A 27,324-nucleotide genomic window follows, 5' to 3' on the forward strand; every position below is an offset into this window, starting at 1 on the left:
TTTGGATCCTGTAAGTTATTTGATTTAAGATATTCCACGACTCTTTCTTTTAGTAGTTTTTTCCATTACTTTCCCTACTACTGATGTAAGGCTTACTGGTCTGTAGTTACTTGCTTCTTCCTTGCTTCCACTTTTGTACAGTGGAACTACATTCGCTCTTTTCCAGTCCTCTGGAATGGCACCTGTATTAAGTGACTGGTTAAATAATTCTGTTAATGGTGCCACCACCACATCTTTTAGCTCTTTTAGTATCCTTGGGTGTATCCCATCTGGCCCCATTGATTTATCCACTTTTAGTTTTGAAAGTTCAGTTAGGACTTTCTCCTCTGTAAATGTACTTTCATCTACCTTATTTTTATGATTGTCCTTGCAACTTAACTCTGGCCCCTTCCCTTCTCCTTCTGTAGTAAATACTGAGCAAAAATAATAATTTAGGAGCTATTGCCTTGTCTCCCTCCACCAAATTCTCACTCTCTGTCTTAAGTCTTATTATTCCTCCATTTGATTTTCTCCTTTCATTTATATACTTAAAAAAGTTTTGCCCCCTTTATCTACTGACTGGGCCATTTTCTCCTCAGCTTCTGCCTTTGCATATCTGATCACTTTCTTAGCATCCTTCCGTCTGTCAAGATACACCTGTTTGTCATTATTATTTTGAGTCTGTTTGTATTTCCTAAAAGCCATCTTTTTTTGCTTTCACACTAGTTGATACTTCTTTTGTGAACCACACTGGCTTCCTTTTCCTGGTGCTTTTCCAAACCCTTTTGATACAAAGGTCTGTTGCCCTTAGTATTGCACTTTTCAGTTTTTCCCACCTCTCCTGCACCCCTTCCAAGTTCCTCCAGTCCGCCAATGAATCACTTAAACATCTCCCCATTTTTGCAAAGTCAGCATTTCTAAAATCCAACATCTTTGTTTTTGTGTGACAGGAGTTGGATCCTGTCTTTATACTAAACCATACTGAATGATGATCACTGGATCCCAGGTGCTCACCCACATATATGTCTGATGTTCCTTCCCGAATGTTTTCTTTCATGCTCCCTCTTCTCTCCGTCAATTTTTCAAACTGGAGGTCTGGGAGGCGTGAAGGGGCAGGAGCCAGCTGTGCACTGCAATTATTTTACATATATTGTGCCACCTCCGGTCTCCGCTCTTCACACCCCAGCTGTCTAAAGTTCCAGTGTCCCCGAGTGGATTCAGAGAAATAGATTTATCGGTAAGTACCAAACTCCTTTTTTTTGTTTTGTTTTTTATTGTTGCTTTTCATTTAATGCCAGAACTTTTTTGTATGTTTAAACAAACGAAATAACTTAAAAAAAAAAATTTGCCTCACACCCCTAAAAGTCCGAATTAAACTGATGTTGGGCTTAATGTGACACTACACAGACTTTGATCATCTTATGTAATAAATGTTTTTTTTATTTGGCTTCTGTTTTCTTAATTGATCTTTCATTATTAAATTTGGAAGTAGTATGAATAAACTGTGTAATTTGGCTTCTGATCATAACCCTTTGTGTTTCCTACCTTTACAGGAACAGAGCTAACTTTCAACTACAACCTGGAGTGTCTGGGCAATGGGAAGACTGTGTGTAAATGTGGTGCGCCAAACTGCAGTGGCTTCCTTGGAGTTAGACCTAAGGTTTGTTCTCCAAAATGAAGTCCATGTCTAATGTAAGAAGTTTAATCGTGGAAGATAAGAGAATTTATTCACAATGAAGCAGTATGAGAATAATATGTTTTTTGTGAGAGGAGGCGGTCTTTGTCTATATATAGGTAGAGATATATATATCTATGGATTTAGATAGCTAGATATGCGTATTCATAGTTGACAGAAAAAAAAAGAGAAAATGCAGGTGCAGACTCAGTGTACTGAATTTTACTAATCAGAATAAGAATTATAAACTCTACAATATAACATAGAGTAAATTTGAGGTGCTTAGCATAATTTTGTGCAAAAATATGGGCCCACCAACCACAACCATGTGACCTCATCTGGTGGGTCCCTAACATTCCCAAAGTTCAAGTCCAGAGCACGGAGCCCCCAGGCCAGCACAAGCCAACCCCCCCTAAGGCATCACACTAGTGAGTGGTTTAAGTGTTACATTAGTAAAAAGCAGCAGTTATGTGCTGAGAATGTTATATAGGTCAGAAGTAATAATTAGGGTGTTTAAAAAGTGTTACATAATTTCTCTTACGTCCTAGAGGATGCTGGGGACTCCGTAAGGACCATGGGGTATAGACGGGCTCTGCAGGAGACATGGGTACCTAAAAGAACTTTCTAGTATGGTGTGCACTGGCTCCTCCCTCTATGCCCCTCCTCCAGACCTCAGTTAGATCTTGTGCCCAGAGGAAATAGGGTGCATTACAGGGAGCTCTCCTGAGTTTTCTGTAAAAATAATTTTGTTAGGTTTTTTATTTTCAGGGAGCTCTGCTGGCAACAGACTCCCTGCATCGTGGGACTGAGGGGAGAGAAGCAAACCCACTTCTTAAGAGTTAAGGGCTCTGCTTCTTAGGCTACTGGACACCATTAGCTCCAGAGGGAGTCGGAACACAGGTCTCACCCTGGGGTTCGTCCCGGAGCCGCGCCGCCATCCTCCTCACAGATGCCGGAAAAAAGAAGCCGGGTGAGTATGTCAGACATAAGAAGACATCAGGCAGCAGAAGACTTCAGATCTTCATGAGGAAGCTGCGCGCCATTGCTCCCACACTTACACACACATATGGCACTGATGGGTGCAGGGCGCAGGGGGGACGCCCTGGGCAGCAATAAACCTCGTTTTAGGCAAAAAAGTATGTAGTTAGGCTGCGGAGGCAGTAAACTACGGATCCCCGCCATTTTTTTCAAATTCACGAGCGGGACCGAAGCCCGCCACGCGAGGGGGCGGAGCTTGATCCCTCAGCACTAACCAGCGCCATTTTCTCCACAGGCTGCAGAGATCGCTGGCTCCCCGGACTCTCCCCTACTGAGCATCAGAAGGCTGAAAAAAGAGAGGGGGGCACATAACTAAGGCGCAGTGAGTGGGGAAATCTATATACATATATATATATATATATATATATATATATATATATATATATATATATATATATATATATATATATACTTCCAGTGTAGGCCGGCACTCAAATCCCATAATCAGCTTGCTCCGGTGCCAGTTTGAGCAATTTGATAACGATCCAGATGTAAACGGCACTCGGAGAATATAATGAAGTGAAGAAATTTATTTCATGTCATTTCATGACCTGAAATAAATTTCTTCACTTCTTTATATTCTCCGAGTGCCGTTTACATCTGGATCGTTTATATATAGCGCTATCTGGGTTTTTTGTTTTTTTTCCCTGGGTCAGTTGGCGCTGGTGTGTGCTGGCATACTCTCTCTCTGTCTCTCCAAAGGGCCTTCCTTAGAGAATTGTCCCCTTATAGTTATATCCCAGTGTGTGTGGAGTGTCGGTACGTGTGTCGGCATGTCTGAAACGGAAGGCATATCCAAAGAGGAGGTGGAACAGATGAGTGGTGTGTCTCAGTCGGCGGTGCCGACTCGGGATTGGATGGATATGTGGCATATGTTAAATGCTAGTGTAGCTTCACTGCATAAAAGACTGGACAAAGCAGAGTCCAGTGCGTCGGCAGGTAATCAATCTACGGATTATACCGACTCAAGGACCCGTCGGGGTCTCAGAAACGTCCCTTCTCACAGATACCGACACAGACTCTGATTCCAGTGTCGACTTTGATGAAGCAAGATTGCACCCCAGGGTGACAAAGTATTCAGTGCATGATTATTGCAATAAAAGATGTGTTACATATCACTGATGAGCCCTCGGTGCCCGACACGAGGATACACATGTTTAAGGGACAGAAACAAGTTATAAACTTTCCTCCTTCCCATGAAATTAATGAGTTATGTGAAAAAGCATGGGAAACTCCAGATAAGAAACTGTAGATTCCCAAAAGGGTTCTAATGGCGTACCCTTTCCCTACACAGGACAGGGTACGTTGGGAATCCTCTCCCACAGTGGACAAAGCCTTAACACGCCTTTCCAAGAAGGTGGCGCTACCGTCCCCTGACACAGCGGCCCTCAAGGATCCTGCGGACCGCAGGCAAGAGACTACACTAAAGTCTATCTACACTCATACTGGTACTTTGCTTAGACCGGCAATTGCGTCGGCATGGGTATGTAGTGCAGTAGCAGCTTGGACGGATACACTGTCGGCTGACCTTGATACCCTAGATAGGGATACAATTTTGTTAACATTAGCTCATATTAAGGAGGCAGTCTTATATATGAGGGACGCTCAAAGAGACATTGGTTTACTGGGTTCAAGAGCCAATGCTATGGCTATTTCGGCAAGAAGAGCCTTATGGATCCGCCAATGGACGGGGGATGCAGACTCAAAAAGGCATATGGAGGTTTTACCTTACAAAGGTGATGTATTTTTTGGGGACGGCCTCGCGGACCTGATCTCTACAGCTACCGCGGGTAAGTCGACCTTTTTACCTTTTGTTCCCCAACAGCAAAAGAAACCCCCACAATATCCGATGCAGTCCTTTCGGTCGCATAGATCCAGAAGAGGTCGGGGCTCCTCTTTCCTCGCCAGAGGTAAGGGTAGAGGCAAGAGGACACCTGCTGCGGCTGGTTCCCAAGAGCAGAAGTCCTCCCCGGCTTCCGCTAAGTCTACCGCATGACGCTGGGGCTCCCCTGCGAGAGTCCGCACAGGTGGGGGCACGCCTTCGACTATTCAGCCAAGTCTGGGTTCAGTCAGACGTGGACCCTTGGGTGATAGAAATAGTCTCCCAGGGCTACAAACTGGAATTCGAAGAGGTCCCCCACGCCGATTTTTCAAGTTGGCCTTACCAGCTTCTACCCCAGAGCGGGAAGTAGTGCTAGCTGCAATTCAAATGCTGTGTCAACAGCGAGTGATTATCATGGTTCCCCTGAGCCAACAGGGAAAAGGGTATTATTCAACCCTATTTGTGGTTCCGAAGCCGGATGGTTCGGTAAGGCCCATTTCTCCTTCATCCACTAGGGGCCACTGGAGCGCAGTTATAATGGGGAAATAGTAGGTAGTAATTGGGAGCTGGCACTTTAAAAATTCCAACACTGTGGCTAGCTCCTCCCCTACTATCTCCCCTCCAAGCCAGTCTTTAATTTGTGCCCAAGGGAGCTGGTTCACTTGGGTCTTCTCTGAAGAAATTTTTTTTTTTTAAATCTTACTTACATCCACAGACTGGCAGCTTTGCCACTGCCAGTCAGCACCGTGGGAGGCTGCCGGCGGGGTCCCATCGCAGCTGCGTGCGGCTCGGGATGGGCCCTGGCTGAAGGAGACACTAAGCTCTCTGGAGTCGGCCGGACACCGCTGCGTGCGGCGCGTGTCGGGGCCGCTCCGTCGGCAGAAGATACCGGCAGCACGGCAATGGTAAGTATACGTGGCCGGACACCGCTGCGTGCGGCGCGTGTCACGGTCACTTTACCACATTATGCTGAAAGCCCCCCAGCCCCCCCTTCCTTCCCCTCCCTCCCTTCCCCCACTCTTCCACCACTCGCTACAAGTTTGAGTTAGGAGGTGACACGGGGCTTGGGCAGCTCTGGCTATGCACTTTACATTGATTATTTATTTATGCATGGGGGAGGGACACGGCACTCAGACGGCTTTTCTCCCGCCCGCGCTCCCATCCGCCCCCTTCCCGCTCGGATCCCCGCTCAGCGCGGCTCACAGAGCCGCTACGGGGATCCTTCAAAGCGCGCAGAGCAAGTTCAAATTTGGCGCCTTTGCGGAAGGGGGCGGAGCTTAGTCCCGCTCTGCTCCGCCGGAAACAGCGCGCGCTGGCGGCCACTTCCTATTCACAGCGCGGGACGGAGAAGCGCAACGGAGGGAGCCTGTACAGTGAGACAGTTACAGGGGGCATAAAATCCTTAGTACAGCCTGTCACTGCACATTATAGGGCAGGATAGATCGGGCTGCTGTGGCTACATTTTCCCTACTCTCTCCCCTCCCTCCACTTCTACTTATTGCTGTTTCCTGTGGGGGAGGGTCACAGTGGTTGGTGCTGCCATGGCCAATAAAGGCTCCAGGGCAACACAAAAACAGGTTCATATTGTATGTGAGGAGTCAGAGCCATCTGCTCAGCCCTCCTCAGAACCCCAGAGCGCCCCTGCGTGGACGACACAACTCTCAGAAGTTATGTCTTTGCTGACTAGGGAACTGAAAGCCTCTCTGGAAGATAGAGAGGTGGCCCGGTTCCGACAGCTTGTCCCGGTACCGGAGCCAGAACCTGCATGGGCGGTCTCTTTGGCAAAGTCAGTAGAAGGGCTCTCTAGGGCTGTAATCCCTTCCCAAGCCCCGTCCTTTAGTCCCTCTCAACAGGCTTCTAAAAAGAGATTGCTAGCCTCTGTGTTACAGGACTTGGACGATGATATGCCTCAATTAGATGAGGCGGGATTAGATGTACAGGATGTACAGGATGTTGATATACAGGATACTGATGAGGATCAGGTATACGGGGACTCTGAACCAGTAGCTCAGGGTATAGAGGCTCTTATTACTGCTATTCGTACAGTATTACAGGTGGAGGACACAGAGCAGGATGCCTTACGCCCTTCAAGGTTTGGCACCAACCAATGCCTGACGGTGACTTTTCCAGTTTCGGAGGAGCTGGATGCGCTCATCACGGCAGCCTGGAAGCATCCAGACGCAAAATTTCAGGTATCAAGAAAACTGTTGTCTTCCTATCCTTTTCCAGCAGATAGCAGGAAACGTTATGAGACCTCTCCGATTGTGGATCCTTCGGTGTCTCATCTGTCCAAAAAGACGGTCCTACAGGTTCCGGCGGCAACTTCGCTTAAGGAGGCGTCGGATCGGAAGTTGGAATCCACCTTGAAGACTATTTACTCGGCGGCAGGGGTATTGCATCGCCCGGCGCAGGTAGGTTGTTGGGTCAACAAGGCGATCGAAGCTTGGGCGGAGCAATTGTCCGCTGGATTTCGTGACGAATTGCCGGCGGATCAGTTGATACAGTGGGCGGAACACATCCGTGAATCAGCCCTTTATCTCTGCGAAGCGTCCAAGGACATATGTATACTCGGAGCTAGGATTTCCGCTTTAGCAATTGCGGCCCGCAGAGCTCTCTGGCTCCGGCAGTGGCAAGCGGATACGGAATCCAAAAGGGCAGCAGAGGCGCTGCCCTTTACGGGTGAGGTTCTATTTGGTAAGGATCTGGATGCCTGGATCTCTCAGGCCACCGGTGGTAAGTCGACTTATCTTCCCTCGGCTGCTCCAGCCACTCGCAGGCCATATAGGGGTCCCTCCTTTCGATCCTTTCGTGCCCCTTCCAGGTTTCGAGGCCAGGCCAGGGGAGGAACTTCTACCTTCCGTGGCCATAGAGGTAGAGGCAGGGGTAGAGGTTCCGCAGCCTCTGCCCACTCAGAGGGTAAGTCCTCTACCACTACCACCGCATGACGGGCTCCCCTCCCACCTGGGAGATCACAGGGTGGGAGCTCGTCTGTGGGAATTCAAGGAGATCTGGGTACAGTCCTGTCCAGACGCTTGGGTCCGGGATCTAATCACTTGCGGTTACAAGCTCGATTTTCAGGAACAACCGCCCCAGCGTTTTTTTACCACGGGTTTGCCAGTTTCCAACAACCGAAGAAGTGCCTTGCAGGCAGCGGTCCTGAAGCTTCTATCCGCAAGGGTGGTGATCCCTGTTCCCTCTCATCATCGGAAACAGGGCTATTACTCAAGCCTGTTTCTCGTACCGAAGCCGGACGGCTCGGTCAGGCCAATCCTGAACTTGAAGGATCTCAATCCACATTTGAGAGTATTCAAGTTCAAGATGGAGTCCCTCCAGTCTGTTATTGCGGGGTTGGAAAGAAACGAGTTTCTGGCATCCTTAGATATCAAGGATGCATACTTACATGTTCCCATTTGGCCTCCTCACCAGGCTTTTCTCCGGTTTGCAATACAGGACACTCATTTCCAGTTCCAGGCCCTTCCTTTCAGTCTCTCTTCGGCTCCCAGAGTGTTCACAAAGGTCATGGCGGTCATGATGGCCCTGCTTCGGAAGCAGGGTGTGACGATTGTTCCCTATCTGGACGATTTGCTAATAAAGGCAAGCTCGACAGAACTGTTGCTTCGGAATATCCGGCTGATGCAGGACCTTCTGCTTCGACACGGGTGGATCCTGAATTTCCCGAAGTCTCAATTGTGCCCCTCGCAACGGCTGTTGTTTCTGGGGATGATTCTCGACACGGTCCGTCAGAAGGTTTTCCTTCCTCAGGACAAGATCCTGTCTCTGCAGACACTGGTAAGGTCGGTTCTTCAACACCGTCGGGTGTCAGTGTATCTGTGCATTCGCCTTCTGGGAAAAATGGTAGCAGCGTTCGAAGCTCTTCCGTACGGTCGCTTCCACTCTCGACCGTTTCAACTGTGTCTTCTACATCAGTGGTCAGGATCTCATCTGTTCCTTCATCAAAGGGTGACGCTATCTCCAAAGGCCCGGTCGTCGCTTCTCTGGTGGCTCCAGTCGACGCATCTGTTGGAAGGAAGGCGGTTCGGGGGAAGGGGATTGGACTCTCCTCACCACGGACGCCAGTCTGCGAGGCTGGGGGGCAGTGACCCTGGAACATCGGTTTCAGGGGCGCTGGTCAATACACGAATCCGCTCTCCCCATAAACATTCTCGAACTAAGGGCGGTGTACAATGCTCTGCTTCAGGCGCATCACCTACTCCGCGGTCGAGCAGTCAGAGTTCAGTCCGACAACACCACGACGGTGGCGTACATCAACCGTCAGGGCGGCACTCGCAGCCGAGCAGCGATGAGGGAGGTCACCAACATCCTCCTCTGGGCAGAAAGGTATGCTCTGTCCTTCTCGGCGATATTCATTCCGGGAGTGGACAATTGGGAAGCCGACTATCTCAGCTGGCAGGACATGCACCCGGGAGAATGGTCACTACATCCCCAGGTGTTTTGGCAACTGGTCCGCCGGTGGGGAAAACCACAGATCGACCTCATGATGTCCCGCCTGAACCATCAGTTGCCTCTTTTTCTCTGACGTCCTAGTGGATGCTGGGAACTCCGTAAGGACCATGGGGAATAGCGGCTCCGCAGGAGACTGGGCACAAAAGTAAAGCTTTAGGACTACCTGGTGTGCACTGGATCCTCCCCCTATGACCCTCCTCCAAGCCTCAGTTAGATTTTTGTGCCCGGCCGAGAAGGGTGCACACTAGGGGCTCTCCTGAGCTTCTTAGTGAAAAGTTTAGTTTTAGGTTTTTTATTTTCAGTGAGACCTGCTGGCAACAGGCTCACTGCATCGAGGGACTAAGGGGAGAAGAAGCGAACTCACCTGCGTGCAGAGTGGATTGGGCTTCTTAGGCTACTGGACACCATTAGCTCCAGAGGGACCGAACACAGGCCCAGCCTCGGAGCTCGGTCCCGGAGCCGCGCCGCCGGCCCCCTTACAGAGCCAGAAGCAAGAAAAGGTCCGGAAAAATCGGCGGCAGAAGACATCAGTCTTCAACAAGGTAGCGCACAGCACTGCAGCTGTGCGCCATTGTTACTCAGGCACACTTCACACTCCGGTCACTGAGGGTGCAGGGCGCTAGGGGGGGGCGCCCTGAGCAGCAATGTAAAACACCTTGGCTGGCATAAATACACCACATATAACACCCAGGCCTATATGGGTGTATTTTAACCCCTGCCAGAACTCACCTAAAAAGCGGGAGAAAAGGCCGCCGAGAAGGGGGCGGAGCCTATCTCCTCAGCACACGGGCGCCATTTTCTCTCTCAGCTCCGTTGGAGGGAAGCTCCCTGGCTCTCCCCTGCAGTTACTACACTACAGAAAGGGGTTAAAAAAGAGAGGGGGGCACTAATTAGGCGCAGTATAACAATACAGCAGCTATAAGGGGAAAAACACTTATATAAGGTTATCCCTGTATATATATATATATATATATAGCGCTCTGGTGTGTGCTGGCATACTCTCCCTCTGTCTCCCCAAAGGGCTAGTGGGGTCCTGTCCTCTATCAGGGCATTCCCTGTGTGTGTGCTGTGTGTCGGTACGTTGTGTCGACATGTATGAGGAGGAAAATGAGGTGGAGGCGGAGCAATTGCCTGTAACAGAGATGTCACCCCCTAGGGAGTCGACACCTGAGTGGATGAGCTTATGGAAGGAATTATGTGACAGTGTCAGCTCTTTACAAAAGATTGATGACATGAGACAGCCGGCGACTCAGTCTGTGCCTGTCCAGGTGTCTCAAAAGCCATCTGGGGCTCTAAAATGCCCGTTACCGCAGATGGCAGATACAGACGCCGACACGGATACTGACTCCAGTGTCGACGATTAAGAGACGAATGTGACTTCCAGTAGGGCCACACGTTACATGATTGAGGCTATGGAAAATGTTTTTACACATTTCTGATAATACCAGTACCACTAAAAAGGGTATTATGTTGGGTGAGAAAAAACTGCCTGTAGTTTTTCCTGCATCTGAGGAATTAAATGAAGTGTGTGATGATGCGTGGGTTTCCCCCGATAAAAAACTGATAATTCCTAAAAAGTTATTGGCATCATACCCCTTCCCGCCAGAGGATAGGGCACGTTGGGAAACACCCCTTAGGGTGAATAAAGCGCTCACACGCTTGTCTAAACAGGTGGCACTACCGTCCCCGGATACGGCCGCCCTTAAGGAACCTACTGACAGAAAGCAGTAAAATATCCTAAAATGTATATACACTCACACGGGTGTGATACTGCGACCAGCAATCGCCTCAGCCTGGATGTGCAGTGCTGGGGTGGCTTGGTCGGATTCCCTGACTGACAATATTGATACCCTAGATAGGGACAGTATATTACTAACTATAGAGCATTTAAAAGATGCATTTCTATATATGCGTGATGCACAGAGGGATATTTGCCGACTGGCATCAAGAGTAAGTGCGCTGTCCATTTCTGCCAGAAGAAGGTTATGGACAAGACAGGGGTCAGGTGATGCTGATTCCAAAAGGCATATGGAAGTATCGCCTTATAAAAGGGAGGAGTTATTTGGGGTAGGTCTAACAGACCTGGTGGCCACGGCAACGGCTGGAAAATCCACATTTTTACCCCAGGTAGCTTCTCAACCTAAGAAGACGCCGTATTATCAGGCGCAGTCCTTTCGGCCCCATAAAGCGGGCAAAAGGCGCCTCATTTCTGCCCCGTGGCAGAGGGAGAGGAAAAAGGCTGCAGCAAACAGCCAATTCCCAAAAAAGCCCTCTCCCGCCTCCGCAAAGTCCTCAGCATGACGCTGGGGCTTTACAAGCGGTCTCAGGCACGGTGGGGGCCCGTCTCAAGAAATTCGAGACGTCTACCCCTCGCCGTTTCATAAAGTCTGCTTTACCGACGTCTCCCTCAGACAGGGAGACAGTATTGCAAGCCATTCACAGGCTGTATTCCCAGCAGTTGATAATCAAGGTACCCCTCCTGCAACAGGGAAAGGGGTACTATTCCACACTATTTGTGGTACCGAAGCCGGACGGCTCGGTGAGACCAATTTTAAATCTAAAATCCTTGAACACTTACATACAAAGGTTCAAATTCAAGATGGAGTCACTCAGAGCAGTGATTGCAAACCTGGAAGAAGGGGACTATATGGTCTCTCTGGACATCAAAGATGCTTACCTACATGTCCCAATTTACCCTTCTCCAAGGGTACCTCAGGTTTGTGGTACAGAACTGTCACTATCCGTTTCAAACGCTGCCGTTTGGATTGTCCACGGCACCACGGGTCTTTACCAAGGTAATGGCCGAAATGATGATACTCCTTCGAAAGAAGGGAGTTTTTAGTTATCCCTTACTTGGACGATCTCCTGATAAGGGCAAGATCCAGGGAACAGTTGGAAGTCGGGGTAGCACTATCTCAGATAGTGCTGCGGTAGCACGGTTGGATTCTCAATATTCCAAAATCGCAGCTGATCCTGACGACACGCCTTCTATTCCTAGGGATGATCCTGGACACAGTCCAGAAAAAGGTGTTTTCTCCCGGAGGAGAAAGCCAGGGAGTTATCCGAACTAGTCAGAAACCTCCTAAAACCAGGCCAAGTGTCAGTGCATCAGTGCACAAGGGTCCTGGGAAAAATGGTGGCTTCCTACGAAGCAATTCCATTCGGCAGATTCCACGCAAGAACTTTCCAGTGGGACCTGCTGGACAAATGGTCCGGATCGCATCTTCAGATGCATCAGCGGATAACCCTGTCACCAAAGACAAGGGTGTCTCTCCTGTGGTGGTTGCAGAGTGCTCATCTTCTAGAGGGCCGCAGATTCGGCATTCAGGACTGGGTCCTGGTGACCACGGATGCCAGCCTGCGAGGCTGGAGAGCAGTCACACAGGGAAGAAATTTCCAGGGATTGTGGTCAAGCCTGGAGACATCACTTCACATAAATATTTTGGAGCTAAGGGCCATTTACAATGCCCTAAGCCAAGCAAGACCTCTGCTTCAAGGTCAGCCGGTGCTGATCCAGTCGGACAACATCACGGCAGTCGCCCACGTAAACAGACAGGGCGGCACAAGAAGCAGGAAGCAGTGTTCATTCCGGGAGTGGACAACTGGGAAGCAGACTTCCTCAGCAGGCACGACCTCCACCCGGGAGAGTGGGGACTTCACCCAGAAGTCTTCCACATGATTGTAAACCATTGGGAAAAACCAAAGGTGGACATGATGGCGTCCCGCCTAAACAAAAAATTGGACAGGTATTGCGCCAGGTCAAGGGACCCTCAGGCAATAGCTGTGGACGCTCTGGTAACATCGTGGGTGTACCAGTCAGTGTATGTGTTCCCTCCTCTTCCTCTCATACCAAAAGTACTGAGAATTATAAGACGGAGGGGAGTAAGAACTGTACTCGTGGCTCCGGATTGGCCAAGAAGGACTTGGTACCCGGAACTTCAAGAGATACTCACGGAGGACCCGTGGCCTCTACCTCTAAGAAGGGACCTGCTCCAGCAAGGATCCTGTCTATTCCAAGACTTACCGCGGCTGCGTTTGACGGCAGGGCGGTTGAACGCCGGATCCTGAAGGAAAAAGGCATTCCGGATGAAGTCATCCCTACCCTGATCAAGCCAGGAAGGATGTAACCGCAAAGCATTATCACCGCATTTGGCGAAAATATGTTGCGGGGTGCAAGGCCAGTAAGGCCCCGATGGAGGAATTTTCAACTAGGTCAATTCCTGCATTTCCTGTAAACAGGAGTGTCTATGGGCCTAAAATTGGGGTCCATTAAGGTTCAAATTTCGGCCCTGTCAATTTTCTTCCAGAAAGAACTAGCTTCAGTTCCTGAAGTTCAGACGTTTGTAAAAGGGGTACTGCATATACAGCCTCCTTTTGTGCCTCCAGTGGCACCTTGGGATCTCAATGTAGTTTTGGGGTTCCTAAAGTCACATTGGTTTGAACCACTTGAATCTGTGGAGTTAAAATATCTCACATGGAAAGTGGTCATGTTGTTGGCCCTGGCCTCGGCCAGGCGCGTGTCAGAATTGGCGGGCTTTATCCTGTAAAAGCCCTTATCTGATCTTCCATTCAGACAGGGCGGAATTGAGGACTCGTCCTCATTTTCTCCCTAAGGTGGTTTCAGTGTTTCATCTGAACCAGCCTATTGTGGTACCTGCGGCTACTAGTGACTTGGAGGACTCCAAGTTGTTGGACGTAGTCAGGGCCTTGAAAATATATGTTTCCAGGACGGCTGGAGTCAGAAAATCTGACTCGCTGTTTATCCTGTATGCACCCAACAAGCTGGGTGCTCCTGCTTCTAAGCAGATTATTGCTCGTTGGATTTGTAGTACAATTCAGCTTGCACATTCTGTGGCAGGCCTGCCACAGCCAAAATCTGTAAAAGCCCATTCCACAAGGAAGGTGGGCTCATCTTGGGCGGCTGCCCGAGGGATCTCGGCGTTACAACTTTGCCGAGCAGCTACTTGGTCAGGGGCAAACACGTTTGCTAAATTCTACAAATTTGATACCCTGGCTGAGGAGGACCTGGAGTTCTCTCATTCGGTGCTGCAGAGTCATCCGCACTCTCCCGCCCGTTTGGGAGCTTTGGTATAATCCCCATGGTCCTTACGGAGTTCCCAGCATCCACTAGGACGTCAGAGAAAATAAGAATTTACTTACCGATAATTCTATTTCTCGTAGTCCGTAGTGGATGCTGGGCGCCCATCCCAAGTGCGGATTGTCTGCAATACTTGTACATAGTTATTGTTACAAAAATCGGGTTATTATTGTTGTGAGCCATCTTTTCAGAGGCTCCTCTGTTATCATGCTGTTAACTGGGTTCAGATCACAGGTTGTACGGTGTGATTGGTGTGGCTGGTATGAGTCTTACCCGGGATTCAAAATCCTTCCTTATTGTGTACGCTCGTCCGGGCACAGTATCCTAACTGAGGCTTGGAGGAGGGTCATAGGGGGAGGAGCCAGTGCACACCAGGTAGTCCTAAAGCTTTACTTTTGTGCCCAGTCTCCTGCGGAGCCGCTATTCCCCATGGTCCTTACGGAGTTCCCAGCATCCACTACGGACTACGAGAAATAGAATTATCGGTAAGTAAATTCTTATTATTACTCTCGGACGAGGGATCCGGCCGCGGCGGGTGTGGATGCTCTCACGGCTCCTTGTTGAGAAAGCCATCTTGAAAAGGAAGGGGATTCCTTGTACGGTTATACCTACTATGCTTCGGGCTAGAAAGTCAGTCACATCTTCTCACTACTACCGCATTTGGAAGGCTTATGTAGCCTGGTGTGAACATCGAGAATTTTCTCCTTCTGTGTTTTGCTTAGCCCGCCTTCTCCGATTTTTGCAGGCAGGTTTTTCAGCAGGCTTACGACTGGGTTCGCTAAAAGTGCAGGTCTCTGCTCTTTCGGTTTTTTTCCAGAAAAAGTTAGCCCTGCTGCCGGAAGTTCAGACGTTCTTTCAGGGAGTTCTTCGAATACAGCCTCCCTTCCGCCCTCCGACAGCACCGTGGGACCTCAATCTGGTCCTCTCCTTTCTGCAGTCCTCATTGTTTGAGCCCCTGGAATCAGTGGAGATCAAATATCTCACTTGGAAGGTGGTTCTTCTCCTGGCACTGGCTTCAGCTAGACGAGTGTCGGAACTTGGGGCTCTCTCTTGTAGGTCTCCTTACCTGGTGTTTCATACGGATAGGGCTGAGCTTCGTACTCGTATGTCTTTTCTACCTAAGGTGGTGTCTGATTTTCACATCAATCAGCCGCTTGTGGTCCCGGCCCTCTCGGGGGACTCTCCGGATTCGAGATCATTGGACGTTGTCAGGGCGCTCAGGATCTATGTGGATAGGACTTCAGCTATTCGAAAGTCAGATTCCTTATTGTTCTCTACGATGCTGCTCGCCGTGGTTGGCCGGCTTATAAGCAGACTTTATCTCGATGGATTCGACTGACCATCAGACAAGCTTATTTGGCAGCTTCTCGGGAACCTCCATCTTCAATTTCGGCGCACTCTACGCGCTCTGTGGGACCTTCGTGGGCGGCTGCCCGGGGGGTCTCCATCACTACTTTATGTCGGGCGGCTACTTGGTCGGGCCGACATACGTTTGTCAAATTCTACAAGTTTGACACGTTTGCGGCCTCTGCATCGCAGTTTGGCCGAGCGGTTTTACAGGACTCTCAGCGCTCTCCCACCCGTTTTGGGAGCTCTGGGACGTCCCCATTGTAACTGCGCTCCAGTGGCCCCTAGTGGATGAAGGAGAAATCAGGATTTTGGTACTTACCGATAAATCCCTTTCTCCGATTCCACAGGGGCCACTGGACGCCCACCCAGCGCTGTTTCCTCCTATTTTGTTTTTGGCTTACCGGGTTTGCAGATCACTATGTGACGGTTTGTTTGGTTCAGTTTAACCTTTTGGTTAAGTTAAGTTCCAGATTTGTTTTTGTGTTATCCTGGTTTACATGGCGGAGTTAACCTCCTCTACCTTCAAGTTTGTTTGTTACAGCTCTCCTCGGGCACAGTTTTACGTAGACTGGCTTGGAGGGGAGATAGTAGGGGAGGAGCTAGCCACAGTGTTGGAATTTTTAAAGTGCCAGCTCCCAATTACTGCCTACTATTTCCCCATTGTAACTGCGCTCCAGTGGCCCCTGTGGAATCGGAGAAAGGGATTTATCGGTAAGTACCAAAATCCTGATTTTAAACCTAAAATCACTGAACCTGTACCTGAAAAGATTCAAATTCAAGATGGAATCGCTCCAAGCGGTGATAGCCTGCCTGGAAGGGGGGGATTTTATGGTGTCACTGGACATAAAGGATGTTTACCTTCATGTCCCCATATATCCCTCTCATCAGGAGTACCTGAGATTCGCGGTACAGGATTGTCATTATCAGTTTCAGACGTTGCCGTTTGGGCTGTCCACGGCCCCGAGGATTTTCACCAAGATAATGGCGGAAATGATGGTGATCCTGCGCAAGCGAGGAGTCACAATTATCCCATATTTGGACGATCTCCTGATAAAAGCGAGATCAAGAGAGCAATTACTGGAGAACGTGTCACTCTCTCAGAGAGTGCTTCAACAACATGGGTGGATTCTCAATCTACCAAAGTCACAGTTGGTTCCGACAACTCGACTACTGTTCCTAGGCATGATACTGGACACGGAACAAAAGAAAGTTTTCCTCCCGTTGGAAAAAGTCCAGGACCTCCAGAACATGGTCCGAGAACTACTAAAGCCGAAAAGAGTGTCAGCTCATCAATGCACTCGGGTTCTGGGGAAAATGGTGGCAACTTACGAGGCCATTCCCTTTGGCAGGTTCCATGCAAGGACGTTTTAATGGGATCTTCTGGACAAATGGTCCGGGTCCCATCTACAATTACATCAAAAAATAACTGTCCCCCAGGGCCAGGGTGTCTCTTCTATGGTGGCTACAAAGTGCTCACCTTCTAGAGGGTTGCAGGTTCGGCATTCAGGACTGGATCCTGGTAACCACGGACGCGAGCCTCCGAGGATGGGGAGCAGTCACGCAAGGAAGAAATTTTCAGGGACTATGGTCAGACCAGGAGTCCTGTCTACACATCAACGTGTTGGAGCTAATGGCCATATACAACGGCCTTCGACAAGCAGAGAATCTTCTTCGCAACCTACCGGTTCTGATTCAATCAGACAATGTCACAGCAGTAGCTCATGTAAACCGCCAAGGCGGGACAAGAAGCAGAGTCGCGATGGCGGAAGCCACCAGGATTCTTCGCTGGGCGGAAAATCACGTAAGAGCTCTGTCAGCTGTCTTCATTCCGGGAGTGGACAACTGGGAAGCAGACTTCCTCAGCAGACACGGTCTCCATCCAGGAGAGTGGGGACTTCATCAAGAAGTCTTTGCAGAGATAACGGGTCTCTGGGAAGTTCCTCAAATAGACATGATGGCGTCACGCCTCAACAAGAAGCTTTGGAGGTATTGTGCCAGGTCCCGAGACCCTCAGGCAATAGCAGTAGACGCTCTGGTAACGCCATGGGTGTTCCAGTCGGTCTATGTGTTTCCTCCGCTTCCTCTCATCATAAAAGTGTTGAGAATCATAAGACGAAAAAGAGTGCAGACAATACTCATTGTTCCAGACTGGCCTCCAATTGCCTGGTACTCAGATCTTCAGGAGATGCTCACAGAAGTGCCTCGGCCTCTTCCTCTAAGAGAGGTCCTGTTACAGCAGGGGCCCTGTCTGTTCTAAGACTTACCGCGGTTACGTTTGACGGCATGGTGGTTGAACGCCGGATCCTAGCGTAGAAGGGTATTCCGGAGGAGGTCATACCTACTCTAATAACGGCTAGGAAGGAGGTGACGTCAAAACATTATCACCGTATCTGATGTAAATATGTCTCTTGGTGTGAAACCAAGAATGCTCCTACGGAAGATTTCCATCAGGGTCGTTTTCTCCACTTCCTACAGACATGAGTGGATATGGGCCTAAAGTTAGGCTCTGTTAAAGTACAGATTTCGGCTTTGTCAATATTCTTTCAGAAGGAATTGGCTTTTCTTCCAGAAGTCCAGACTTTTGTAAAAGGAGTATTGCACATCCAGCCTCCTTTTGTGCCCCCAGTGGCACCATGGGACCTGAACGTGGTGTTGCAGTTCCTTAAATCACACTGGTTTGAACCCCTTAAAACGGTGGAGTTAAAATTTCTCACCTGGAAAGTGGTCATGTTGTTAGCCTTGGCATCTGCGAGGCGTGTGTCAGAATTGGCAGCCTTGTCTTACAAGAGCCCTTACTTGATTTTTCATGTGGATAGAGCGGAATTGAGGACTCGTCCTCAATTTTTACCCAAGGTGGTGTCTTCATTTCATATGAGCCAACCTATAGTGGTGTCTGTGGCTACGAGTGACTTGGAGGATTCCATGTCCCTGGATGTAGTCAGGGCCTTAAAAATGTATGTAGCCAGGACGGCTAGAATTAGGAAAACAGATGCATTGTTTGTCCTGTATGCTGCCAACAAGATTGGCGCGCCTGCTTCGAAGCAGACTATTGCTCGCTGGATCTGTAACACGATTCAGCAGGCTTATGTTACGGCTGGATTGCCGTTACCGCATTCAGTAAAGGCCCATTCCACTAGGAAGGTGGGCTCTTCTTGGGCGGCTGCCCGGGGCGTCTCGGCATTACAGCTTTGCCGAGCAGCAACTTGGTCGGGGTCAAACACTTTTGCTAAATTCTACAAGTTTGATACCCTGGCTGATGAGGACCTAGCATTTGCTCAGTCGGTACTGCAGAGTCATCCGCACTCTCCCGCCCGATTGGGAGCTTTGGTATAAACCCCATGGTCCTTACGGAGTCCCCAGCATCCTCTAGGACGTAAGAGAAAATAAGATTTTAAACCTACTGGTAAATCTTTTTCTCCTAGTCCGTAGAGGATGCTGGGCGCCCGTCCCAGTGCGGAAAATCTGCAAGACTTGTATATAGTTACTGCTTACATAAGGGTTATGTTACAGTTAGAGTCGGCCTTGGACCGATACTGTTGTTTGTTCATACTGTTAACTGGTTAGGTGTATTCCAGGTTATATGGTGTGATTGGTGTGGGCTGGTATGAATCTTGCCCTTAGATTAACAAAATCCTTTCCTCTTATTGTCCATCTCCTCTGGGCACAGTTCTCTAACTGAGGTCTGGAGGAGGGGCATAGAGGGAGGAGCCAGTGCATACCATACTAGAAAGTTTTTAGGTGCCCATGTCTCCTGCGGAGCCCGTCTATACCCCATGGTCCTTACGGAGTCCCCAGCATCCTCTATGGACTAGGAGAAAAAGATTTACCGGTAGGTTTAAAATCTTATTTTTTCCCTAAATAATTGTGTGGATCCTGGGCCTGGAGTTACATGGCATCAACTGACCAGCTTTGTAATGGCTCCTCCTAGTATTTATAACACACCACTTTCTATTTGGTTTCTGTTTAACATTTACAGATGTGTCCTCATACATCATTGCTGCAGTTGTGCCAAACAGCCCCCTTGGCACGCCATGTTCCTCGAGACTACAGGCGTCTTTTATGCCGCAAACGCGTCTTAGATGTGATTTGGAGGCAACAGGGGACTGTGCTATTTAATTTGATATGCGACACTTGTATACCTGTGTGCGACTGCATCTCTGAATCTGCATACGAAGTGCTACAGTGCAGCGGAAGTGGCTTTTTTCCATGTCAAGTTCATTTTGTGTTTCATATACAGACTCAGTCGCACACAAATTAATCAATAGTCTCCCGGTGCGTACAATGCGTCTAAATGATGCCTGATGCTAGCGTAGTTGGACGGGACCTGTCGGCTCACTCTCGTCCAACGTCTCCAGCTGTGTGGCGTATTGAGGCTAGATGTATGGGGACACATTGGTACATTTTAGCGAATGAGGTTTTAGTTCATACATGAAGGTTCTGCAATCTGTTGGATATGCCTTTGCCATCGCTGGCTTTGTCCCCCCTATTTCTGGTTTAAGAAAAAGGTGTTGCCATGTCATATGAAGTAAAGGTGTTAATGTATATGTGAAAAGCAAACATAACCGTACAGATCAGCACACATACATAAAAGTAAATCACGCACAAAAGTCAGAGCAATGGCAAACCAGAGATGAGCATCAGTACGGTGGCACTATACAATGACAATAAACACACATACAGTAGCTATATCTGTATTTTTAGAGTGGTCTAAATAGCACAAGGTGTGCAAGTAGCCAATGCTAGTAATAGTATAGAATTCTGCTCACATTTCATGCATGGTTATTAATAATTATGATAATTAGGCAATACCATGCATTTTCAAGAAGACTGTCATATTTTATTTATTTATTTTTTTTGCTGCACATACTATGAAAGGGAGTCTTATAACAGTGGGCCAAAGTCTGTTCCCCTTTTGTATTTCCATTAATGTTGGTGTGTCCTCTCTATCAGTGGCAACAATAACGCCCCAGCTTTTCCCTGCATTCAGAACCAGCCATCGGTGTCCGAGGACAAGGCCAGGAGGAAGTATGTAAAGCGTAAGAAAAGTGAAGTGGTGAAGGAGCATGAAGATGAATGTTTCAGCTGTGGAGATGGAGGACAGCTTGTTTCCTGCAAGAAACCAGGGTGCCCAAAAGTATACCATGCGGACTGCTTAAGTTTAACCCGTAGACCTGCTGGTAAGTAGACGTGATGACATGATATTGAGCTGTGCTGCTGAATGCAGGCTCCCGGGCCGTGGCACCCTTCCTGCAGTCCCAGCCTGCTGCGGTGGGGATGGGACACTGCAGGCTGTCGTAGTTATCTGGGATTTTGTTTCGCCTGCCTGGGGAAGGCGAAACCAAATCCTTGAAAACGGGCCTGTTTCTACCGAAAACACACAGGTTTCACTGAACCTGTGTGTTTTCGGGAGATTATTTTTTTTTATTTTTTTTTTACAGGCGACCAAATTTGATAGCCTGTAATAAAAAAATATATATTATTAAACCATTTGAAAAAGTGCAAAAAACTGCAGTTTTTCGCACCCGATGTTTCACCTCTAATTGGATACCCCCCTTAACAGTTGTTGCAAGTGTCACATTGCCAGTACTAATATAGCATTTCTCATTGAATATAAAGTCCCTCAGTGATGGAACTTTTTGGACAAACATGGAAGCTTTTTGGAGAAAGAAATGGAAATGACAATATGAAGCCTTATAATAAAGCATTGAGCCATCACATGTGGCTACTACGTGCTGTACGCACTGTTGCTTTCTGTGTACCGGTGACTAGAATTGTGTAGGATGTTTTAGTGCCATTCAGTTATAAGAAAATCACTCCCTGGTGCCTGTATGATAGGGCTTAGATCTGGTGACAGAGGAGGCCATGATATATGGAGAACATATGTGTCATACCCATTAAACCATTGTGCAACCACATGCAGAGTGTGTATGGTGGTCACCAACACCCTGGAATGTCCCCAAATAGACTCACAGCTATCCCTGCAGCTAAATGTCAAAATTAGTACAGGGGGATGAATAGATTTGTAATTAAGAAATGTTTATAGTTGTGTTGTGTTGTGTTTTGGTTTTGTTTGTTTTTTGGGTTTTTTACATTGTGTTTTGGTTAGTGGTAAGAATTTCTGTGTAAAGGTGGGTACACACTGGCCGATATATATGGCGTTCTCTTGAACGGCCGATATATAGCGGGTCCGTCGGGATCCGGACTGAAAGTCGACAGTAACTAGGTCGACCACTATTGGTCGACAGTAACTAGGTCGACAGGGTCTTTAGGGCGACATGTTCTAGGTCGACAGGTCAAAAGGTCGGCATGGGTTTTTCACAATTTTTTTCTTTTTTCAACCTTTTCATACTTAACGATCCACGTGGACTACGATTGGAACGGTAATCTTTGCCGAGCGAAGCGGTAGCGGAGCGAAGGCACCATGCCCGAAGCATGGCGAGCCATGCGAGGGGACGCAGTGCACTAATTGGGGTTCCCAGTCACTCTACGAAGAAAACAACACCAAAATAACATTAAAAACTCATGTCGACCTTTTGACCTGTCGACCTAGACACCCTGTCGACCTAGTTACTGTCGACCAATAGTGGTCGACCTAGACATTGTCGACCTAGTTACTGTCGACTTTCAATACCACACCCGGTCCGTCGGCCAGTGTGTACAGACGATACGTCTGTGAACTCCGTCATTCACATACGTATCGCGTCGGTCCCGCAGCACAGTTGACGGACAATATATCTACCGATATATTGGCGCGTCGCTGTGTGTGTACGGGCGACCAGCCAGCCGCCCGTACACATGCTGCGGCAGCCGGCGGTGATTGACAGCTGAGCTGGGCAGTTCATGACGTCAGTCCCCAACGGATTGGGCAGTGTGTATGCTTAACACACTGCCCGATCCGTCCATAGATCAATTGATCGGCAGATACATTTACCAGTGTGTACCCACCTTAAATCTAGTTTCATACTTTAGACCAGAAGTTCTCAAACGTGGTCCTCGCAGGCACCCATACAGTCCAGGTTTTAAGTATATCCATGGATCAGCACAGATGGTTAAATCAAAATGACTGAGGTGCTAATTAACTCACCTGTGGCCAAGCATGGATAAACTTAAAACCTGGACGTTGGGATTTCCTTGATGACCGCGTTTGAGAACCTCTGCTTTAGACTATATGTTTTACTTTTAGTGATATCTACAGAAAGTGCTTGCTAATGAATACACTTTAGTATACTGACTTTTTACCTCATGGAACGTTTCCTGTTTCTCTAGGCAAGTGGGAGTGTCCCTGGCATCAGTGTGATGTCTGTAACAAGGAAGCAGCCTCCTTCTGTGAGATGTGCCCCAGCTCCTTCTGCAAGCAGCACCGAGAAGGCATGCTCTTCATATCCAAGCTAGACGGACGGTTATCTTGCCCTGAACATGACCCCTGTGGGCCTCATCCTTTGGAGCCAGGAGAAATTCGGGAAGTTGAATCTTCCTCTAGCACAGAAAATGAGACCTCTGTGCTACATCAACCAATAAAAGACCCTGTGTATAGCGTAAAGGAGGAAACATCACCAAGTAATAAACAAAATCCTACACCAACGAAAGTGCTGGCAACTGCTTCAGCGCCTAATACCCCAGAATCTGGTAATGCATTGCTGGCCCTCGGGGAGAGCTCAAAGCCTTCTGAGAAGGTTTTGGTAGCTTCTCCTGAGAAAACCTCTCTGCCTGCTGGCAACATACTTCTGACCCCCGCTGGCCAGAAATCTTCCTCTGGTAGAAAGCTGTTTTTGGCATCTCCTGCACAGAAGCCTTTGCCTGCTGGGCAAGTGCTCTTGGCCTCTTTGGGGAAGAAAACGTTGTCAACTGGAAAAGTTTTGTTGGCATCAATAGGAAATAAGAGTCTACCTGCTGGCAATGTACTATTGACCTCTGTTGGTAAGAACTCTTCACCAGTCGGTAGAGTGCTGCTGTCTCCTAGAGGGAAACAACCTATGCCTACAGGGAAAGTTGTATTGGCAACATCTGGAAAGTACTCAGCAGAGGCTGGGAAGGTGCTTCTGACTACCACTGTAAAAAAGCATGCATCTGCAGAAAGACACGTTCTGGCTGATGACATGAAAGTTCTAGCAAAGAAGTCTGATCATGTGAAAGTAAGCCAGGGTGGGTTATACTTGGGCAATTCACTGCCGCGTGCTAAGAGACCACTATTCAATACCCCTAAAGATAAATGTAATACTTTACAGAAACAGTTAACTTCAGTCACTGCTAAAGTGGAGCATAATAATGGCTGCCAAAAAGGGAGTACTCCTTTTTCAAATGATAGGCTGGTAAGTATTAAAGATCACACATCCAACTCAAAAGAACATCCTAAACCACCGTCAAAGAGATCATCTATTCATACTTCTCCAGAGGATTCAAATGCCCTTAAAGGAGCGTTTTCTAGGTCAGCAGAAAAAGAAAAGTCTGTGAGCTCAACATCATTAGAAAGACCTTTAAATTCGATAAAGAACGCCTTGGCTGCTATTTTAAAACCCCAAACCAAAATCCCCAAAGAGGGAACTCCATCTGCATTTGGCAAAAATACCAGCCATGCACCAGAAGTTGTCTCGTTAGGGAAATCTTCCCGTTCAGTTGACTGTGTAGAAACACAGTCTTTAGGTCTTCTGCAGGAAGAGGCTGTTTCTGTTGACCAGGACTTTGCTACAGAATGTCAGCCACAAACCACATCTAACCTTTGTCCTGCCATCTGTGTAACACCGGAAAAGAAATGAAATGGAGAACTGAAGTAGAGAACAGATGGAAAGGGACTGTTGTGCCTCATTGTGTGAGAAGTACAAAGCATTGTATGAATGCAGCTGCCATGTTTGTGCACAAACCAGTATCGGCGTAATTGTACTGTAGACACTCAGTGGGCAGACTGCTACACTTATTTTGCCTTTGTTTAGTTGTTGGCATCTTGCTGATAAGGACCTACGAGTCACGTCACTGATGATGGACTGCTTAAGTCTCGCAACTCATCAGTGGATCTATGTTTTCGGTGAATGACCAGGACAAGTGCTCTCATTTGGAAGAGGATGTGGTTTGTACTAAAAGAAAAACGCAATAAGGCACTTCTGATTCTAATAATGTGTTAGGTCTGCAAATAATCTAGGGTTTGATGGCGGAGAATAGAGAGGTGCCTTATTACAGTGAGTTATGTTTTAAGCTGAGGATTTCAGGAAACCTTTCATTGCCAGTGGACCTCACATTGGGTTGTGTGCGCTTTTTGTGGATTCCTTTTGTTGTTGCTGGGTCCATGGTTTAATCTTCAGTTCTGTCAAGCATGCCTAAGCTGCTTCCTGCATAGTTATAAGGTGTTCTGTTAGATTACACATACACAGGGTTTTGTGTTTTCATGCCAAACTACAACTAGCATTACTGGGTAAACAGAAGAGCATTACCACAGTATTACATTTGTTAATGTGAATCCTTCGAATACAGCAGTCACATTACATCCTATGGCTATTGCCCATTGAACAGACTTACTGCAGTTTTGGCAGAAGCTGTCTAGAGATGGTTTTAGAAATGTATCTAAGAAGAATTGCATTGATAAAGTGTAATGAGAAATGGGTAGTTATGTAGCCATACTATAGTCTGACTGTCCCATGACCATTTTAACAAATGAAATATTTTGCGGTATGGGATTGTTTTAGCCACTGTTTGGGATCATGGGGAGTTACTGCAGATAAATACTGTCCATTGTTACTTTGAGATGAAATAAGGGCTTATATGAGGTAAACATTCTGAATTGATATTATGAAGTGTGTAAGTGGTGCTACGTTACATAATCTTTCAAGAATAGTTGCTTAAGAGGACATATGACCTATTAACCCTTTGTGCTTAAAGTTGTCATATGCAAAACAGAAAGAGGAGTATAAGGCAGCATATACAGGCATACTTTGGCAGTGGCCAATAGCCAGTGCCCCCAGCTCAGCGCACACACCTCTCTCTCTTTCACCCTCCTCCACACATGAAATTTACATCTGCCTTTGCTGGATCTGAGCAATGTTGAGCTGGGAATTATGGTGCTATGGGCAGCTGTGCTTATTGTTTTACTGTATCTTGTTTTTAAACCTTGTGAATCTTGGCGCTGGTGTCTATACCAGTGCCTCAATGATGTGAGGAGATTTTTCACACGGGTTCTGTTTCTTGTTTGTTCCTGTGAAAATTTTGTAATTTTACTCTTCAGTGGTTTGGTTCAGAGTTGGAAGGACGCTTTTTTTTTTTTTCCAATAAACTAGACCATTGTGATTTTAAACCATTTTAAATGCATGGGTTTGGAGAATTGTACTGTGTGTGTATGGTGTGTCCCCCCTCCTTGCCATTCATGTTTGTTTGTGGTGGTCACAAAATAATGCTGGATTTTATTTCCACCAGTTTCCATGTCCAGCCATTGCCCCCAGCAGCGGTATTAGATGTATAAAGCAGTGATTACTGTTTATCATGTAGGAGCAGGCAAGGGTTTGCTTGGCAGCGTGTGGCTAGTATCTCCATTTGTGTAGGAGTAGGAGAGCATGTGTTGCAGAATAACTGCGCCAACCCAATGCCAACAGTAGGTCTTTTAGTGATGCAACGAAAGCTGGTTTAATGAGATCATTGCTTCTGTGAAGTCAGCTTGAATCTTTGAGAAACACATCTCATAGTAACACTTGATGCAGCCTTCCTTTCTACAGAATGTCCACGCAACACAAACGAGTCAGTCTTGTACATTAGAAAGCACACAAAGTGGCATAGAGTGGCCATGTTCTTTTTATTAGCAAGTAAATACGTAGAGCGCAGCAGGAGAGATGTAAAGTTGATGGTTTTACTTGAGTACAAGGCAATCCTGCAACCATTATTCGGAAACAAAGTACCGTACACCCATGCAGAGCGGACATTCCACATATGCCATCCAACTTTTCCATTCTTGTACCCAGTCACTGATGGACTTTTTGAGGACTACCCATGAGGAAAAGCCTGCACTCTACGTCCGGAATAAACCCCTTCAACATACCCCTTTGTCCATCACTCCACATTCACTGGTGCTACCCTACAAAACGGAGTCTCTGCTCCATCCTACTGACTGTGCTAAAGGACGATCAGTGCAGCTGTCTGATACTGGGTACACTACTGTCCATCATGTGTTGGGAAGGCGGCATGTATAAAACAGGTGTTCCTCACACTTTCCTATTTTTCTTTTTGTTACTTTGTTTCTCTGTAACTAGGTTCTTGCATTTCCTGTCACTAGCGGGAGGTGGCTATGCCCCTTCTGTGATTATGTACTGTAATTCTTTGTATATAGAAGAAAACACAATACTGTAAAGTTAAACTTTACTCTAGTTTCCGCTCTGTACTGTCTTATTGTGTGGTGTTTGGGTCTCTGCAGGAATTTAGATGAACAATACCACATATTTTTAGATGGTCTGTCTAAAATATAGTTTACTTACCCTTCATCTTGCACCCCGCCACCTATTTCACTTGTCTTTCATCGTTTAGAAAGTTATTTTGTCTGTATGTTATGTTTTTACAAAGATGTGAAATGTGAAACAAGCTCCAGTACAGTGTCATTGTTGTGTTACTGCCTAGAAGGAATGAATCACTGTCTTCGTGGTTGAATATTGCAAATGCACTATAAACAAGTATATGTATGTATGTATGTACCTGTGTGTGTGTGTGTGTGTGTGTGTATATATATATATATATATATATATAATGATATGGGCATCAGCGACCACTGGTGTCCGGTGTAAAGGAACATATAACAATAATAATCAACATTTCAATTAAAAATATAAATTTATTCTATATAAAACAATACTATTAGTTGGAGCAGACAATTAGTTAGTTTAAACATACTAACCAATTCCTCCATGCTCGCTCCCTAGACCCTACCTCCAT

The 27,324-nt window shown here is 47.4% G+C and overlaps 1 protein-coding gene across 5 annotated transcripts in view; it reads left to right on the forward strand.

Annotated features, from left to right (window-relative positions):
• The window catches only part of NSD1 (nuclear receptor binding SET domain protein 1), a 212,124-nt gene extending 185,148 nt beyond the window's left edge, over window positions 1-26,976 (forward strand). For all 5 annotated transcript variants that reach the window (XM_063927954.1, XM_063927952.1, XM_063927955.1 and 2 more), the window contains exons 21-23: window positions 1,533-1,639; window positions 20,414-20,603; window positions 22,693-26,976. In XM_063927954.1, the coding sequence (XP_063784024.1) occupies window positions 1,533-1,639; window positions 20,414-20,603; window positions 22,693-24,179 (1,784 nt within the window). In that variant the 3' untranslated portion in view covers window positions 24,180-26,976. The remainder of the gene's footprint in view (window positions 1-1,532; window positions 1,640-20,413; window positions 20,604-22,692) is intronic.
• The last annotated feature ends 348 nt before the right edge of the window (window positions 26,977-27,324 follow it).

The sequence above is a fragment of the Pseudophryne corroboree genome, chromosome 6 (genome assembly GCF_028390025.1).
Source record: "Pseudophryne corroboree isolate aPseCor3 chromosome 6, aPseCor3.hap2, whole genome shotgun sequence".
Lineage (NCBI taxonomy): Eukaryota > Metazoa > Chordata > Amphibia > Anura > Myobatrachidae > Pseudophryne > Pseudophryne corroboree.